The following is an 18056-nucleotide window of genomic DNA, read 5'->3' as shown; positions in this document are numbered from 1 at the left end:
AGCGAAGAGCTGGAGTACAGCAGTTCCGAAGCACAGTCACTGGCGGCAAGAAGGAACTGGGGATGGGGGGAGCACACAGCACCCCTTATACCGCGCCATAGTGGCGCCACTCCAGGGGTCGCTAGGAGCACTCCCCTACAGGTACTGCTAAGGGAAAAACTTCCGGCACCGGTGCATGTGGCGAGCACGCACACCTACTGTGGAATGCACGAGTGATCACTCGAAGAAGAACTAAGGACGGTTGAGGCGGCGCTCCCTCACGTAGCCCATGGTGGGGCTATGATCACAAGATGCAAGCGCCACCTCCTAGGGGTATGGCTCGGCAAAATTCTTCAGCTCCGGTGCACTGGGTGTAAACACACATAAATGGAATACACGGCTGCATCTACTCAAAGAAGAACATGTCACTCCTTCCTCCCTGTCTAAAGCCATTAGCCTATTGACTAGTAATGTCATGTCCATTTGTTATTTGTACTGCAATAGCTTTTGGGAACACTATTCAAGAATCAGGGGCACACTATACTAGGTGCTGTACAGATACACAATGAAGAAACAGTCCCTCTCCTGAACAGCTGTCAAGGTAGGTTCTTGTTATCCATTCCCACAATCTTTTTATACCACAATCCCAATTCCTTTGTGTCTGCAGAGGACTGTTTGACTGGAATCAAGGCAAGTAACCATGGCTGGTTTGAGAGATGCCGGATGGCAGTAGTTTCTGGTGGTGGGTGGGTGCTCTGTGATAGATGGGAGGTGCTGGGTACTAGGAGGTGATGGAGGTGCTGGGTTGAAGTGGCACCTGGTAAAGGAGTCAGGGGGTGAGGAGGCAGCAGCTGAGGACTGCTGGCCAAGTGGAATTAAGGGTGGTGTTTTAGCTTCTACTCTCTACCCTGACATCACAGTCTGCTCCATGAAAATGCCACTTAAATATGGTGAAGAACTAGCTGAATTCTGTGACTGGCAGGGTCCAGGTAACCAGCTCCTTCTCATCTTCAAATATTGCTTCTTTGGAGAAGAGCTTAGCGTGTGCAGACTGGGGAGGTTAAAAAAAAGAATAGCTGAACAGGGGACTTAGCAGTAAGAAGCAGAGCTTTTAATTACATCCTCTTAATTCACTGTCTCTGGATCTAGCAACCACCAAGTTTTGGCAATTTGCTATACCACCTCCCTCATCAGACCACTATCTAGTGGCAGTGGCTGGAGGTCCTGACCCAGTTTGATAGAAAATATATTTATATTTTAACAGTACATTATAGGTATCTGATTCATGATGATCTTTTCATTAATAAATCCATATACCATATAGTCAATTCTTCCTTAGAATATCAAAATGTTAACAATAAAGACATAAAACAATATAAATCCTCACCTCCAACTCCTTTTCATCAAAATACTGTAGCCACTGAAGGGGAACAACTTCATTAAAACCATCAAGGAAAGCTTTGGTTTGTTCTCTTACTCCCCGAGAAAAACGCCATTCTGCCATTAGGCTGGGGGGGAAAAAAGAAATTTTAGAGAAAAGAATTAATGTGGTGGGAAGGTTACCCCTTTTATACATATTAGGGTCTGATTCTACTCTCTCTGACACTGGTGAAACTCCACAAACTACAATGGAGTTACTACTGATTTAAACCAGTAAAACAGAGCAAAAATCAGGTCCACAATGTTATAAACACTAACTTCAGAGCAGTATTTTGATCCTGAGTTCCTTTCCCTATCCAAAGTTATACTCTATATTACTGCTAGTCTGCAATCTGAACTATCAATGTTTCAAGTGCTGTGCTGCCATCCTTCAGGATGAAAACTCTTAATAGAAAAGGACACTATCCATCTGTTTAGAAACAACATTTGAGCTACTTCAAAATTACTATAATCTGGGTGTGCAGATGGTCTCCATTAATTATGAAAAAATATATATATGAAAAATATAAATATTATAGGCAGATCTGATAATTACCCAGAATTTCAGTCTGCCCAACACTTCCCATTATAAGACCCTGTTTTCAGTTGTTTTTAACTGAGCCCTGGTCTACACTACGAGTTTAGGTCGACTTTAGCAGAGTTAAATCGAATTAAGCCTGGACACGTCCACACGACAAAGCCCTTTCTTTCGACTTAAAGGGCCCTTTAAACCAGTTTCTTTATTCCACCTCCGACGAGGGGATTAGCGCTAAAATCGGCCTTTGCAGGTCAGATTTGGGGTAGTGTGGACGGAATTCGACGTTATTGGCCTCCGGGAGCTATCCCACAGTGCTTCATTGTGACTGCTCTGGACAGCACTCTCAACTCAGATGCACTGACCAGGTAGACAGGAAAAGCCCCACGAACTTTTGAATTTCATTTCCTGTTTGCCCAGTGTGGAGAGCACAGGTGACCACGCAGAGCTCATCAGCACAGGTAACCATGATGGAGTCCCAGGATCGCAAAAGAGCTCCAGCCTGGACAGAACGGGAGGTATGGGATCTGCTCCCCATATGGGGAGACGAATCAGTGCTAGCTGAACTCCGTAGCAGTAAACGAAATAGCAAAATATTAGAAAAGGTCTCAAAGGCCATGAAGGACAGAGGCCAAAACAGGGACGCACAGCAGTGTTGCGTGAAAATTAAGGAGCTAAGGCAAGCCTACCACAAAACCAGAGAGGCAAACTATAGGTCTGGGGCAGAACCGCAAACATGCCGCTTCTACGCGGAGCTGCATGCCAGTCTAGGGGGTGCAGCCACCACTACCCCAACCATGTGCTTTGACTCCGTCAATGGAAAAATACGCAACAGGGAAGCGGGTTCGGGGTACACGGAAGATGATGATGATAACGACGATGACAATGAAGCTAGCTCACAGCAAGGAAGTGGAGAAACTGGTTTCCCCAACAGCCAGGATATGTTTATCACCCTGGACCTGGAACCAGTAACCCCCGAACTCACCCAAGGCGTGCTCCCAGACCCTGAAGGCACACAAGGGACTTCTGGTGAGTGTACCTTTGTAAATATTACACATGGTTTAAAAGCAAGTGTTAATGTTTAATGATTAATTTGCCCTGGCAATCGCGGCCAGTACAGCTACTGGAAAAGTCTGTTAACGTTTATGGGGATGGAGCGGAAATCCTCCAGGGACATCTCCAGAAAGCTCTCCTTCAAGTACTCCCAAAGCCTTTGCAAAAGGTTTCTGGGGAGAGCTGCCTTATCCCATCCGCCATGGTAGGACACTTTACCACGCCAGGCCAGTAGCACGTAGTCTGGAATCATTGCATAAAGCATGGCAGCGTATGGTCCCAGTGTTTGCTGGCATGCAGACAACATCCATTCCTTATCTCTCTTTGTTATCCTCAAAAGAGTGATATCATTCATGGTCACCTGGTTGAAATGGGGTGATTTTATTAAGGGGGCATTCAGAGGTGCCCGTTCCTGCTCGGCTAAACAGAAATGTTCCCCGCTGTTAGCCACGCAGTGGGGGGGAGGGGTGAATGGCTCATCCCAGAGAATTGGGGGGGAAGGGGGTAGTTGGGTTTGTGCTGCATGTTAACCCGGAAACCCCAGCCCCTCCTTTTACATTGCAAACCCATTTTAAATGGCCAACCCAATGGGTCCTTGGTATGGGAAATGAGGGCCCTACTGTTTGAAACCATTCCCACATGTTATGAGGGTTAAAAAAGCCAAAAAACTGTGGCTTACCATGGCTGCCTGCAAGCCGAATTCTGTTCCTGGCACTGCGTGAGTGATCTCTCACAGCAAACCGGCAGGCCCTCAGTGTAAGAGGAAAAATGCGACCTTGTAACGAAAGCACATGTGCTGTGTAATGTGAACAGCAAAATTTAACGTGAAAAAGTGTACCCATTGTTCTCTAAAATGTCTTATTTAACCACCTCTCCCTTCTCCTCCACCAGCTGCAAATGTTTTTCCTTCACAGAGGCTAGCAAAGATTAGAAGGAGAAAACGGCGGACTCGGAATGATATGTTCACGGAGCTCCAGATGTCCTCCCACGCTGAAAGAGCACAGCAGAATGCGTGGAGGCAGTCAATGTCAGACTACAGAAAAGCACAATATGAACGAGAGGAGAGGTGGTGGGCTGAATCGCAGGATGAACAGAGCAAGTGGCAGGCTGAAGATGATAGGTGGCGTCAGCTTGCAGACAGAAGGCAAGAGTCAATGCTCCGGCTGTTGGAGCATCAAACTGATATGCTCCAGCGTATGGTTGAGCTGCAGGAAAGGCAGCAGGAGCAGGGACCACCGCTACAGCCCCTGTGTAACCAACAGCCCTCCTCACCCAGCCGCCCAAGAACACAGTGGGGGGGCCTCCGGCCACCCAGTCACTCCACCCCAGATGATTGCCCGAGCATCGGAAGGCTGGCCTTCAATAAGTGTTAAAGTTTTAAAGTTTTAAACTGCAGTGTTTCCTTTCTTTCCCTCCTCCCCCACCCCTTTCGGGCTACCTTGGCAATTATCCCCCAAGTTGTGTGATGAATTAATAAAGAATGCATGAATGTGAAGTAACAATGACTTTATTGCCTCTGCAAGCGGTGCTCGAAGGGGGGAGGGGAGGATGGGCTGGTTGGTTTACAGGGAAGTAGAGTGAACTGGGTGTGGGGGGGCGGAGGATTCATCAAGGAGAAACAAACAGAAGTTTCACACCGTAGCCTGGCCAGTCACAAAACTCGTTTTCAAAGCTTCTCTGATGCACACCACGCCCTGCTGTGCTCTTCTAACCTGGTGTCTGGCCGCGCGTAATCAGCGGCCAGGCGATTTGCCTCAACCTCCCACCCCACAATAAATGTCTCCCCCTTACTCTCACAGATATTGTGGAGCGCACAGGAAGCAGCAATAACAATAGGAATATTCTTTTTGCTGAGGTCTGAGCGAGTCAGTAAGCTGCGCCAGCGCGCATTTAAACGTCCAAATGCACATTCCACCACCATTTGGCACTTGCTCAGCCTATAGTTGAACAGGTCCTGACTCCTGTCCAGGCTGCCTGTGTATGGCTTCATGAGCCATGGCATTAAGGGGTAGGCTGGGTCCCCAAGGATCACGATAGGCATTTCAACATCCCCAACGGTTAGTTTCTGGTCCGGGAAGAAAGTCCCTTCCTCCAGCTTTCGAAACAGACCAGAGTGCCTGAAGACGTGAGCATCATGTACCTTTCCCGGCCATCCCACGTTGATGTTGGTGAAACGTCCCTTGTGATCCACCAGGGCTTGCAGCAGCATTGAAAAGTACCCCTTGCGGTTTATGTACTTGGTGGCTTGGTGCTCCGGTGCCAAGATAGGGATATGGGTTCCGTCTATCGCCCCACCACAGTTTGGGAATCCCATTTCAGCAAAGCCATCCACTATGGCCTGCACGTTTCCCAGAGTCACTACCCTTGATATCAGCAGGTCTTTGATTGCCCTGGCAACTTGGATCACAGCAGCCCCCACAGTAGATTTGCCCACTCCAAATTGATTCCCGACTGACCGGTAGCTGTCTGGCGTTGCAAGCTTCCACAGGGCTATCGCCACTCGCTTCTCAACTGTGAGGGCTGCTCTCATCCTGGTATTCTGGTGCTTCAGGGCAGGGGAAAGCAAGTCACAAAGTTCCATGAAAGTGCCCTTACGCATGCGAAAGTTTCGCAGCCACTGGGAATCGTCCCACACCTGCAACACCATGCGGTCCCACCAGTCTGTGCTTGTTTCCCGGGCCCAGAATCGGCGTTCCATGGCATGAACCTGCCCCAGTAACACCATGATTTGCACATTGATAGGGCCCGTACCTTGTGTGAGGGCTGCATCCATGTCAATTTCCTCACAACTCTCGTCGCTGCACTGCAATCACCTCATCGGCTGGTCCTGGTTTTCCTTTGTATGTCCTGGCTCTGCATATACTCCAGGACAATGCGTGTGGTGTTCATAGTGCTCATAATTGCTGCGGTGATCTGAGCGGGCTCCATGATCCCAGTGCTATGGCGTCTGGTCTGAAAAAAGGCGCAAAACTGACGGAGGGAGGGAGGGGCGACTGACGACATGGCGTACAGGTACAGGGAATTAAAATCAACAAAGGTGGCTGTGCATCAGGGAGAAAGGCAAACAACTGTCACACAGAATGGCCCCCCCAAAGATTGAACTCAAAACCCTGGGTTTAGCAGGCCTTTGATTTCACGGCGGGAGGGGAAAGCAAATGAATACATCTATTTTTTACATCTTAAGCTGGCAGTAGACGGTGCAGCATGACTGATAGCCCTCAGCATCTTCTGGGTGCTTGGCAGAAGATACTGTACTACGACTGCTAGCCATCATCGTCAAGACGGTTCAATCAGACTGCCGGCAGGATCCAGGAGCCTCGGATTGAACTGGAATACGACGACGACAGATAACAGTCTTAGTACACCATCTACTGCCAAAAGGCAAGGGGCTGCTGCTGTGTAGCAATGCAGCCCCACGTCTGCCAGCACCCAGATAGCCGATGAAGGCTACCAGTCATACTGCACCATCTACTGCCAAAAGGCAATTAGCTGCTGCTGTGTAGCAATGCAGTACCACGTCTGCCGGCACCCAGATGACATATGGTGATGGTGAGCTGAGCTGAGCTGAACGGGCTCCATACTTGCCGTGGTATGTTGTCTGCACAGGTAACCCAGGTAAAAAGGCGCAAATCGATTGTCTACCGTTGCTCTGACGGAGGGGGAGGGGCCTGACAGCATGTACCCAGAACCCCCCGCGACACTGTTTTGCATCATCAGGCATTGGGATCTCAACCCAGAATTCAAATGGGCGGCGGAGACTGTGGGAACTGTGGGATAGCTACCCACAGTGCAACGCTCCGGAAGTCGACGCTAGCCTCGGTACTGTGGACGCGGTCCGCTGGCTTCATGCACTTAGAGCATTTTATGTGGGGACACACACAATTGACTGTATAAAACCGATATCTATAAAACCGGCTTCTATAAATTTGACCTAATTTCGTAGTGTAGACATACCCTGAGTCAAACTGCAGACATCTTCCATTCAGGATGTTTGCCTCATGCTGTTTTATTTTTGTGGAGGGGAGGAGAAGCTGAAAAAAGTCTATCTTTTCCAAATGCAGTGATTAGGGGGGAATCCATTATTTAGCCAATGTTAATTAAAAAACATACAACCATTTAATTGAGAAACTTCAAGCTTTGGAGCAGGGATTTTATATCTAGCAGGAGCGGGGGGGAGGAGAATCACTCTGGTTTCGGAGGTGGCTTTTGTTATCCCCATGAAAATTTGCTAAATTAAGCCAAGTTAAGAACCTCTAAAAATCTCATTTCACACATGCTCAGAGACTTGTTAGTTTGATAGAAAAAAAAAAATCTCTGAAGATTGTCTGCCTGAGTGTGCTCCAGAACTTTTAAGCTCCAATGTGCTGGTTGGACTACGCATGTGTCATCCCCACAAAGCAACTTAGCGTGCTCCAGCCCAGGACTGCAGAACTGAGCAGGGTTTTCCCTGCAACTGCTCCTCCCAGCTGCTGGGGGTTGCTGTTGAGTTGAGCACAGAAACTGAGCAGGTGACACTGTGCTGTGCTCTTAGTACTCCCTGTGCTGGCATCCAGGTAATGAGAGGGAGAATGAAGCAACAGCTACACTGGAACGCACAATTTGGGGAGTAGGGGGTTGTATAGATGGATGGACAAGGAGAGAAGGAGCTGCAGGACATGGGTGACACAGCATCGGAGGAAGGAGAACATGAGACTGTGGGGGGAGCAGATGGGGCAAATAGGTGTAGAGGAGGAGAGGGATGTTAGTTAAAGTAGGGGAGGTTTAATAGAAGCAGGGGGAAGAGGGCTTCATAGAATCATAGAATACCAGGGTTGGAAGGGACCTCGGGAAGGTCATCTAGTCCAACCCCCTGCTCAAAGCAGGACCAATCCCCAGACAGATTTTTGTCCCAGATCCCTAAATGGCCCCCTCAAGGATTGAACTCACAACCCTGGGTTTAGCAGGCCAATGCTCAAACCACTGAGCTATCCTTCCCCCCACCCACTTAGATAGGATCAGAGGGAGAGAAGGGCAGAAGTTTGGGTGGGCAGCTAAGAACAGAGAGACAGAGACAGGAAAGGGTTACAGGGGCAGAAGGGCCTATAACTAAGGCTCTGTGTTTGTCACAGAGATCGTGGAAGTCACAGATTCTGTGACTTTCTGTGACTTCTGCAGAGGCCAGTGTGGCTGAACCCAGGGCCACCCAAGCAGCTGGCTTCCAGGCCAGTTGCTCAGGTGGTCCCAGGGACAGTCACACTGCCTGTTGCTGGAGTGGCTCTACAGCAAGCCGCACACACACACTTGAATTTTAAACCCTAAAGTGTTTTTAAACTATTTTAATGTAACTTGTATACAGTTCATATTATATACCCAGGCACTCTATAGTCTACTCAGGTCATGAGTCACTAGGAAATTAAAAAACAAAACAAAAAAAATTATGCTATTTGGTAAGATATAGAAAGTTATCACGTGTGAACTCTCCATTCAGTAAAGCTCTCCAAGACTGTATACGAAAGAAAGGGGAGAAAGCAAACAGGTTGACTTCTGCTTCTTAAATACGTAGTGAAAAACAGTCATACATTTGCCAAATAAACACTGACTAAAGCAACAAAATTAAAAAAATATTTGGCATTCTTTTAAACTCCTATACAGTAACTCCTCGCTTAACGTTGTAGTTATGTTCCTGAAAAATGCGACTTTAAGCAAAACTATGTTAAACAAATTCAATTTCCCCATAAAAATTAATGTAAATGGGGGGGTTAGGTTCCAGGGAAAAGTTTTTCCACCAGACAAAAGACTATATTATAAATTTTAAACAAACAATTTAATACTGTACACAGCAATGATGATTGTGAAGCTTGGTTGAGGTGGTAAAGTCAGAGGATGGGATAGTTCCCAGGGAATGCCTTACTGCTACATGATGACCTAGCACTCGGCTGAGCCCTCAAGCGTTAACACATTGTTGTTAATGTAGCCTCATACTCTACAAGGCAGCACAAATGGAGGGAGGGGAGACAGCATGGGAGACAGAGAGACACACTGTGTGTGTGTGAGCGAGAGAGAGATGTGCATTGCCCATTTAAGTACGCTGACCCCACTCTAAGTACATTGCCTTTTTAAGTAGATCAGCAAGTTGAGACAGCAGCTGCTACCAGCAAGCTTCCTCCGTCCTAAGCCCTATCATGTGTCCCCCTTGCTCTTTGGAGATGGGAAGAGGGGGGCTGTCAGGGTGTCCCCCTCCCCCCTGCTCCTGTCCCCCTTTTACCTCACCCCAGCACAGAAAGCAGAGGCTCCGGGGAGCAGCTCCAAGGCAGAGGGCAGGAGCAGCACATGGCAGTGGGGGGAGGGACAGCTGAACTGCTGGCAATTGATAGCCTGCTGGGAGGCTGCCACACAGGGAACTTAGGGAAGTGGGGAGCTCATAGGGGGGCTGCCAGTCCACCCTGGTTCCAAGCCGCCACCAGCTAGCTGCAACGGGCTGCTCTTTCTGCAAGTAGTGGACAAAGCAGGTGGCTGCCAAACAAACAATGTTATAAGGGAGCATTGCACAACTTTAAACAAGCATGTTCCCTAATTGACTAGCAATGTAACAACGAAACAACATTAACCAGGACAACTTTAAGTGAGGAGTTACTGTAATTGCCTACCCAATGTATTCTTCTTTGTTGTCCTCAGTTACCAAGATATTTGAGCCTCCTGATTTCAGTTCATGAGAAGTAACTTTTCCCAAAAGTTCCATGTCAACACAAAAGTACATTTCTAAATTACACTCTTCAATGTTGTTGTCCCTGTGGAAAGAAACAAGCAAAAGAAAAATCAAACAAATATAAACATTTAACTATTTTTTTGAACTATAACATCTGAAAAAAAAAAAAACTACAAACCTTATCCAAATTAGGGAATTATAAAATTCAGTATCAATAGATTCCAAATCTTTAATAGTAAGTTTCTTACTTAGCATGCGCTTGTAGAATGGCAGAGAAAAACCCGTGTCAATAAATTTGCCATGAAACAATGCCTGTAGAGGGGAGGAAGAAAAAAGTTTAAATGACAATTGCTTCAACTCATTTTTGCATGGCTCAAGTAATCTTTCAGAAAAGAAGTTACGTAAATAGCAGATGGAAAAAAAATTGCCCACCAAGAGTAACACTTAGATGTCTCAAAAAAGACCCATAAAATGGCAAGTATAAAGAAACGAATATAAATTTTTTGATGGATATTTGGTTTGGCAATGAATCTTTATAATTACATAAGTTGTAAATTCTTAGGTATATTATTTTCCTATGTAACAGTAAGCCTGACAGAAAACATCTAACATTTCTTCATAAGCTGTATTGGCATATGTGCTTAAAACCAATTGTCACTTGATGCTCCTAAGGTACTACTGCTCTATCTAGAAAAAATATATATATTAATATCACAGTACGTAAACAAGATTTTTAAAACTGAATCACTGAAATGCTCCTGGAAGAGATTCCTCATGGGTCAATTAAATAGACTTTGGAAATGTGACTCTTTGATTGAAATCTTTTTACTGTCATCCCTATTTTCTGAGTGTGTGTACGCACATATGCGTCTGCACGCACACAGCATCTGCTCTGGTTATTAATTCTATTTGTTCTTTACATAGCAGTAACGAACACAAACACTTTACAAACATAAAAGAACACAATCTCTCTTCTGTGAAACCCTCAGTTTTGCTCAGTTCTGATCCACTACATTTTACTCACTTAGATGATTCATTTTAAATTGTGTTGCTCATATTTACTTGGCACTGAGAGAACGCTCTTAAAAAAAAAAAAAAAAGACAGTTGTGATTTCATTACTGATGCTCTCTGGACCTGCCAGAAGGCTAAAAACTACATTTCAACTTATGCAGACTTTTTAAAAGTATTCATCCTATTATTACATGCCTGAGAAATTAAGTTTTGATGAACATTTCACTACTCACTTCAAATAGATTTTAATTACAAATTACTTGCCTTTAAATATCTGTCACCTCCTACCTTTGACCTTGTTTCTTTTTATTTTCCGCTCCTACAATCTGCCTGTGATCCCCACCTTATTATCCCTAATATCTCTTCTCGCAAATGTCTGCATTTCTTTCAGAGTGACTCTTACGTTTGGAGTGACCTTCAAAAATGGTATGCTCTACCGTTACCTCATTCAAATCACTTCTAACAAAGTACTTTTGCACCACAACCTACCAAGCCAGAAATGTTTAATTTCAGGGGAAAAAACCTTAACAATTAAGTAGACTGCCATCTTGGATTAGTATTTATATATTACAGGTGGGACTGGTAGCGCTACCTATTATTAAGGTTGCCTCACATTTCCCACTATTAGACACTGTTCTCAGTTGCGTTAACTTTGCCAAGCAAGCACCTCTTAGGTTGCTTACTTGGCCTTGTGTAGGTATGCATTGTTCAGATTTCTCAAGTAGCAGTGGTGACCAAGAGTGTCCACTTTGTGGTCATCAGTGATTCCAAACCTTTATCTTTGGTTTGAATTTAGTTGATTCTTGCACACAAGATAATACACTCTGAATCCAAGTTATGAGGAATTACAAGGATTGCTTTCATTACCCTAATCAGAACATTGTATGCTATAGTTGGTCACATCTGGTGCACTTCAGAACAGATAGTGGCATGTAGAGGAGGGAGACTGAGACTAACAGGGAGCCCAATCCTGAAGAGTGGAGACTGAGATGGTGTGGAAAATGAAAATGAGACTGGGACCAGGAGACAACAGTATGGAAAAGACAGGTCTGGGACAGGGACTTGAAGGAGATGGGACAGAAGGGTTCCAGCATAGGGGGATGCATATAGAATGGAACATATATTGAGGAGATAGACTACTCCCACCTGTTCATGCTCTCTGTATGTGTGTATATACACATCTCCTCAATATATGTTCCATTCTATATGCATCTGAAGAAGTGGGCTGTAGCCCATGAAAGCTTATGCTCTAATAAATTTGTTAGTCTCTAAGGTGCCACAAGTACTCCTGTTCTTTTTGCGGATACAGACTAACACGGCTGCTACTCTGAAACTTGATAAATTGAAGAGGGTTCAGAGAAGATCCATGAGAGTGATTAACGGATTAGAAAGCCTCCACTATAGTGATAAAGACAAGGAGCTCAATTAATCTTCTAGTTGTTAAGCTAAATAAGTCTTAACTTGATTACAGCCTGTGAGTACCTACATGAGGAAAAGACGGTTACTCACCGTTGTAACTGTTGTTCTTCGAGATGTGTTGCTCATATCCATTCCATTAGGTGTGCGCGCGCCGCGTGCACGATCGTCGGAAGATTTTCTACCCTAGCAACACCGGCGGGTCGGCTGTGGAGCCCCCTAGAGTGGCGCCTTCATGGCGCTGAATATATACCCCAGCCGACCCGGTGCCCCCTCAGTTCCTTCTTGCCGGCTACTCCGACAGTGGGGACGGGGGGCGGGTTTGGAATGGATATGAGCAACACATCTCGAAGAACAACAGTTACAACGGTGAGTAACCGTCTTTTCTTCTTCGAGTGCTTGCTCATATCCATTCCATTAGGTGACTCCCAAGCCCAACTTAGGTGGTGGGGTCGGAGTGAGACATTGCTGTGTGCAAAACCGCTGATCCGAATGCGGCATCGTCCCTGGACTGTTGCACTAGTGCATAGTGAGCTGTAAACGTGTGGACTGATGACCAAACTGCCGCTCTACAAATGTCCTGGATCGGAACTTGCGCCAGGAAAGCAGTCGAGGAGGCTTGGGCCCTCGTGGAGTGGGCGGTGAGGTGCGGTGCTGAGACACCTGCCAGGTCATAGCAAGTCCGGATGCAAGACGTAATCCAGGAGGATAAGCGTTGCGAGGAGACCGGTGAGCCTTTCATTCGGTCAGCCACTGCAACGAAGAGTTGCGTCGTCTTTCTAAAGTGCTTTGTGCGGTCAACATAGAAGGCCAGGGCCCTTCGTACGTCCAGGGAATGCAAACGTTGATCCTGGCGAGTGGCATGTGGTTTGGGATAAAAGACCGGGAGAAATATGTCCTGGTTGATATGAAATGTAGAAACCACCTTAGGGAGAAAGGCAGGATGTGGACGAAGCTGCACTTTATCCTTATGAAAAACTGTGTAAGGGGGCTCAGATGTAAGCGCCCTGAGTTCAGAAACACGCCTTGCTGAGGTGATGGCTACGAGGAAGGCTGTCTTCCAGGATAGGTACAGAAGTGAACAGGTGGCCAGTGGCTCGAACGGAGGACCTGTGAGTTTGGAGAGAACCAGATTGAGATCCCACGTCGGGACGGGATGACGCTGTTGTGGGTATGTCCGGTCTAAGCCCTTGAGGAATCTAACAACCATCGGGTTAGAGAATACCGAGGACGCGAGTTCCCCTGGGTGAAAGGCCGATATAGCGGCCAGGTGAACTCTAATTGAAGATATCGCCAACCCTTGTTGTTTTAGGGAGAGGAGATATTCCAATATGAGAGGAATGGGTGCCTGCAACGGGGACGTGGCTCGTTGTTCGCACCAACAGGAGAACCGTTTCCACTTGGCCAGGTACGTGGTCCGTGTTGAGGGCTTCCTACTGCTCAGCAGGATCTGTTGGACAGAGTGCGAGCATTGCCGCTCTGCCTGGGTGAACCATGGAGCAGCCACGCCGTGAGGTGGAGTGATTGCAGGTCGGGGTGACGCAGCCGACCGTGGTCCTGAGATATGAGATCCGGACATAATGGAAGCGGGATCGGTGTCTGAACCGAGAGCTCCAACAGTGTGGTGTACCAATGTTGTCTCGGCCACGCTGGAGCGACCAGAATTACCTGTGCCTGGTCTCTGCGCAATTTGAGCAGTACCTTGTGGACCAGGGGAAACGGAGGGAAGGCATAAAACAGGTGGTCTTTCCAGGGAAGGAGAAACGCATCCGAGAGGGAGCCCGGAGCTCGACCTTGTAGGGAGCAGAACATGTGGCACTTCCTGTTGTCTCGGGATGCAAACAGGTCTATCTGGGGAAACCCCCACTTCTGGAAGACGGAATGTATGATGTCCGGACGGATAGACCACTCGTGCGTCTGGAAGGACCTGCTGAGTCGGTCCGCTAGAGTGTTCTGGACTCCAGGGAGGAACGATGCCGTGAGATGGATTGAGTGGGCGATGCAGAAGTCCCACAGGCGAATGGCCTCTTGGCATAGAATTGACGAACGTGCTCCTCCTTGCTTGTTGATGTAAAACATGGCCGTGGTGTTGTCGATGAGAACTAACACACAACGGCCACGTAGGAGATTGAGGAATGCCTGGCACGCCAGGCGCACCGCCATCAATTCCCGAACATTGATATGCAGGGCTAGCTGGGGTGCAGTCCACAGGCCCTGGGTATGGTGTTCGTTGAGATGGGCGCCCCAACCCAGAGATGACGCGTCCGTGACCAGGTGCAGAGAAGGTTGTGGGGCGTGAAATGGCATCCCCTCGCAGACCACATTGTGATCTAGCCACCAGGTGAGGGAGGCCAGGACCGAGTTCGGGACCGTGACCACCATGTTCAGGCTGTCCCGATGTGGACGGTATATTGATGACACCCAGGTCTGGAGTGGGCGAAGCCGAAGTCTGGCATGCCTGGTTACGTACGTGCAGGAAGCCATGTGACCCAGCAGGGTAAGGCACGACCTCACCGTGGTAGTTGAGAAGGCCTGTAGCCCTTGAATGAGGTTTGTGATGGTGCCAAAGCGGTTGTCTGGCAGGATGGCTTGTGCACGTTTGGAGTCGAGAACTGCTCCAATGAATTCTATTCTCTGGGTAGGTTCTAGAGTGGATTTGTCCTTGTTGAGTAGGATGCCCAACTCGTTGAATGTGTGCACTATTGTGTGGACGTGAGCTTGAACTTGCTCCTTGGTGCGACCGCGTACCAGCCAGTCGTCTAGGTACGGGAACACCTGTATCCCTTGTCGACGAAGGTACGCTGCCACGACAGCCATACATTTCGTGAACACTCTTGGGGCCGAGGATAGGCCGAAGGGAAGGACTGCAAACTGGTAGTGCACCGTGTTTACCACGAATCGCAGGAAGCGTCTGTGAGGTGGGTAAATTGTGATGTGAAAGTATGCGTCTTTCATGTCGAGGGCGGCGAACCAGTCTCCAGGATCGAGGGAAGGGATAATGGCCCCCAAAGAGACCATGCGGAACTTCAACTTTACTACGAATTTGTTGAGTCTGCGCAAGTCCAAGATGGGCCGCAGACCTCCTTTGGACTTGGGGATCAGGAAGTAACGGGAATAAAATCCCCTGCCCCTTAACTCTATCGGAACCTCCTCTATGGCCCCCAAGGCCAGGAGCGTAGAAACCTCCTGTATAAGAGGTGGGGGGGGAGAGGGGCCCGGGAGGGGGGCCGGGGAAGGGGGGTGGGGGGGGGGGATAGAAGAAAACTGGATAGCGTATCCCCTCTCCACCGTGCAGAGGACCCAACGGTCCGAAGTTATAAGGGACCAGGCACGGTGGAAGTGGGAGAGGCGATCCCGAAAGTAGGGGGCTGGATCCTGGTGGATGACTGGGGCGCCGTCCTCGACCGCACCTTCAAAAGTTCTGCCTGGGGCCTGAAGGTGGTCTAGGTGGCCCCTGGTTCTGGCCGGGTTGAGGGCCGGTCCACCTTCTCCTACCACCTCGCCCTTGCCTCCGGGCCGAGTCTTGTCTCTGGCGAGGCGGGGGGGGTAGAAGCGCTGAGGCTGCGGCCTAAATGGCCTGCGCTGAGGGCCCACAACATGCATCCCGAGGGAGCGCATGATTGTTCTCGAGTCCTTGAGGCTCTGCAGGCGAGAGTCCGTCTTGTCCGAGAACAATCCATGTCCCTCAAAGGGCAGATCCTGTAGGGTTTGCTGCAGCTCCGGAGGCAAACCCGAAACCTGAAGCCAGGAGATCCTCCGCATAGCGATACCCGAAGCCAGGGTCCGCGCAGCCGAGTCTGCTATGTCCAAGGAGGCCTGCAAGGAGGTTCGAGCCACCTTCTTACCTTCCTCTACCATGGCTCCAAACTCTTCCCTGGACTCTTGGGGAATCAACTCCTTAAACTTCCCCATAGAGTTCCAGGAGTTAAAATTGTAGCGGCTCAGTAGCGCCTGTTGGTTCGCCGCTCTAAGTTGCAGCCCTCCGGCTGAGTAAACCTTACGGCCAAACAAATCGAGCCGCTTAGCCTCTTTTGATTTAGGCGCTGCAGCCTGCTGGCCGTGCCGCTCTCGTGCGTTCACTGATGCCACCACCAGTGAACACGGTTGGGGGTGGGTATACAAGTACCCGTAGTCCTTAGACGGGACAAAGTATTTCCTTTCCACCCCTCTCGCTGTGGGTGGGATAGAGGCAGGAGTTTGCCATATCGTATCCGCATTAGTTTGTATCGTGCGGATCAGGGGTAACGCTACCCTCGATGGGGCATCCGCTCCGAGGATATTCACTATCGGGTCGTGCACCTCCACTACCTCCTCCGCCTGCAGGTCCATATTACGGGCCATCCTGCGCAGAAGATCCTGGTGAGCCCGAAGATCTATTGGAGGTGGGCCCGTGCACGATGTGCCCGCCACTGCCTCGTCCGGCGAAGAAGAGGAAGATGCCTCCGGTGGAACAGGATCCAAGGGCTGGTCCTGGTCTCCCTGTTCCTGGGCCGGAGCATCACCTGCGCCTGGGTCCAGGGCGTCAGGCGGTGCGGACACGGAAGCCTCCATGTCCCCTGGTGGAGGCCGAGAGATGGTGGACTCCTGGGCCCTTCTGACAGAGTGACTCGAGCGAGAGGTCGAGGGTATTGGAGCCCCTTGCTCCTGATGGTACGCCCACGGGGTCCAGAACGACCAGTGAGATGGGCCATGAGAATGGTCCTCTGTCATCTCCCGCCAATGGCCCAAGTCCTGTTCCTCGGCTTGCCCTTGAGGGGGATATGCCGATCTCGAGAGGTCCTCCAAGGAGTGGGACACCGATCTCGATGGCCACGGCGGTGCCGAGAGCGTCGAGACGATTCCCGTGGGCTGCGGTGCCGCACGGTGCCGGTCCGGAGATGATCTATCTCTACGCGGTGCCGGCGATCGGTGCCGGGACCGTGACCGGTGCCGATGACCTCGTCAGTGCCGGGAGTCAGATCTGGACCTCGACGAGGACCTGGAGTATGCCCGGTGCCGGGAGCGGCCTCTCGACGTCGAGCGTCGACCGTAGCGGTGCCGAGAACTACGTCTCGACGTTGATCGGTGCCGACGATCATAGCGGTGTCGAGACGTAGAGCGGTGCCGCGAAGAAGATCTTGGCCGCGAGTACGACCGGTGCCGAGGCGATATTCGGTGCCGGGACTGCGAGCGGCGTGGGGACCTGCTTCGGGACCTGGATCGGTGCCGAGGTTCCAGCCCTTGCGATGGAGGGCGCATCAAGGCAGGTTTCCCCCTCGACTGTACCGGGCGAGTCAACGGTGCCTTCGGTGCCGGTGGTTGGGGCGGTGCCGGCTCTGTGAGAGCTATTAAGTCTCTTGCCGCCTCGAAGGTCTCTGGAGTCGACGGGAGGCACTGTATAACCGCCGGTCTCGGTGGAGACGCTATCTGCACCGGACTCAACGGCTTCGGCGCCGGAGTCGACGGTGCTGGAGGCACCTGTTTCCGGTGCTCCACCGGCGGACGCGGCTCTACCCCCGGCACTGGGGGAGCTGGCGTCTTCGGCACGGAGGCCCCCGTCTTATGGGCTTTTTTATGCCCTGGGGATAATGAACGGCGCCTAGGCACTTGCTGTGCTTGCGGTGCCGACAAGGTCCGGTGCCGGGGAGGCTTGTCCGACGCCACTCGCGTGGTCGTCGTGGCCGGTGCCGCCGGGGCACTGCGCACCGAGGCGCTAGGTGCCGGGGCCTGACTTGTAGATGGAGCGTCAGGACTAAGTGCCGCCTCCATCAGAAGTTGCCGGAGCCGAAAGTCCCGCTCCTTCTTGGTCCTTGGTCTGAAGGCCTTACAGATCTTGCACTTATCTGTTTGATGGGACTCTCCCAGGCACTTCAGACAGGAGTCGTGCGGGTCGCTCGTGGGCATATGTTTAGCGCAGGAGGCGCACTGCTTGAAGCCGGGAGCTTTGGGCATGAGCCCGGACCCACGGCCGGGGGAGA

At 49.8% G+C, this 18056-nt stretch overlaps 1 protein-coding gene across 2 annotated transcripts in view; it reads right to left on the bottom strand.

Moving 5' to 3' along the window:
- Positions 1-18056, bottom strand: part of WWP1 (WW domain containing E3 ubiquitin protein ligase 1) — a gene marked incomplete in the record, with an annotated part of 149162 nt that overhangs the window by 32043 nt on the left and 99063 nt on the right. For both annotated transcript variants that reach the window (XM_034763223.1, XM_034763224.1), the window contains 3 exon segments: positions 1367-1487; positions 9613-9753; positions 9850-9983. In XM_034763223.1, the coding sequence (XP_034619114.1) occupies positions 1367-1487; positions 9613-9753; positions 9850-9983 (396 nt within the window).

Source organism: Trachemys scripta, chromosome 2 (assembly GCF_013100865.1).
Source record: "Trachemys scripta elegans isolate TJP31775 chromosome 2, CAS_Tse_1.0, whole genome shotgun sequence".
NCBI classification, from domain to species: domain Eukaryota; kingdom Metazoa; phylum Chordata; order Testudines; family Emydidae; genus Trachemys; species Trachemys scripta.
Note: the sequence above shows the minus strand (reverse complement) of the source record. Positions and strands in the feature narration are given on the sequence as shown.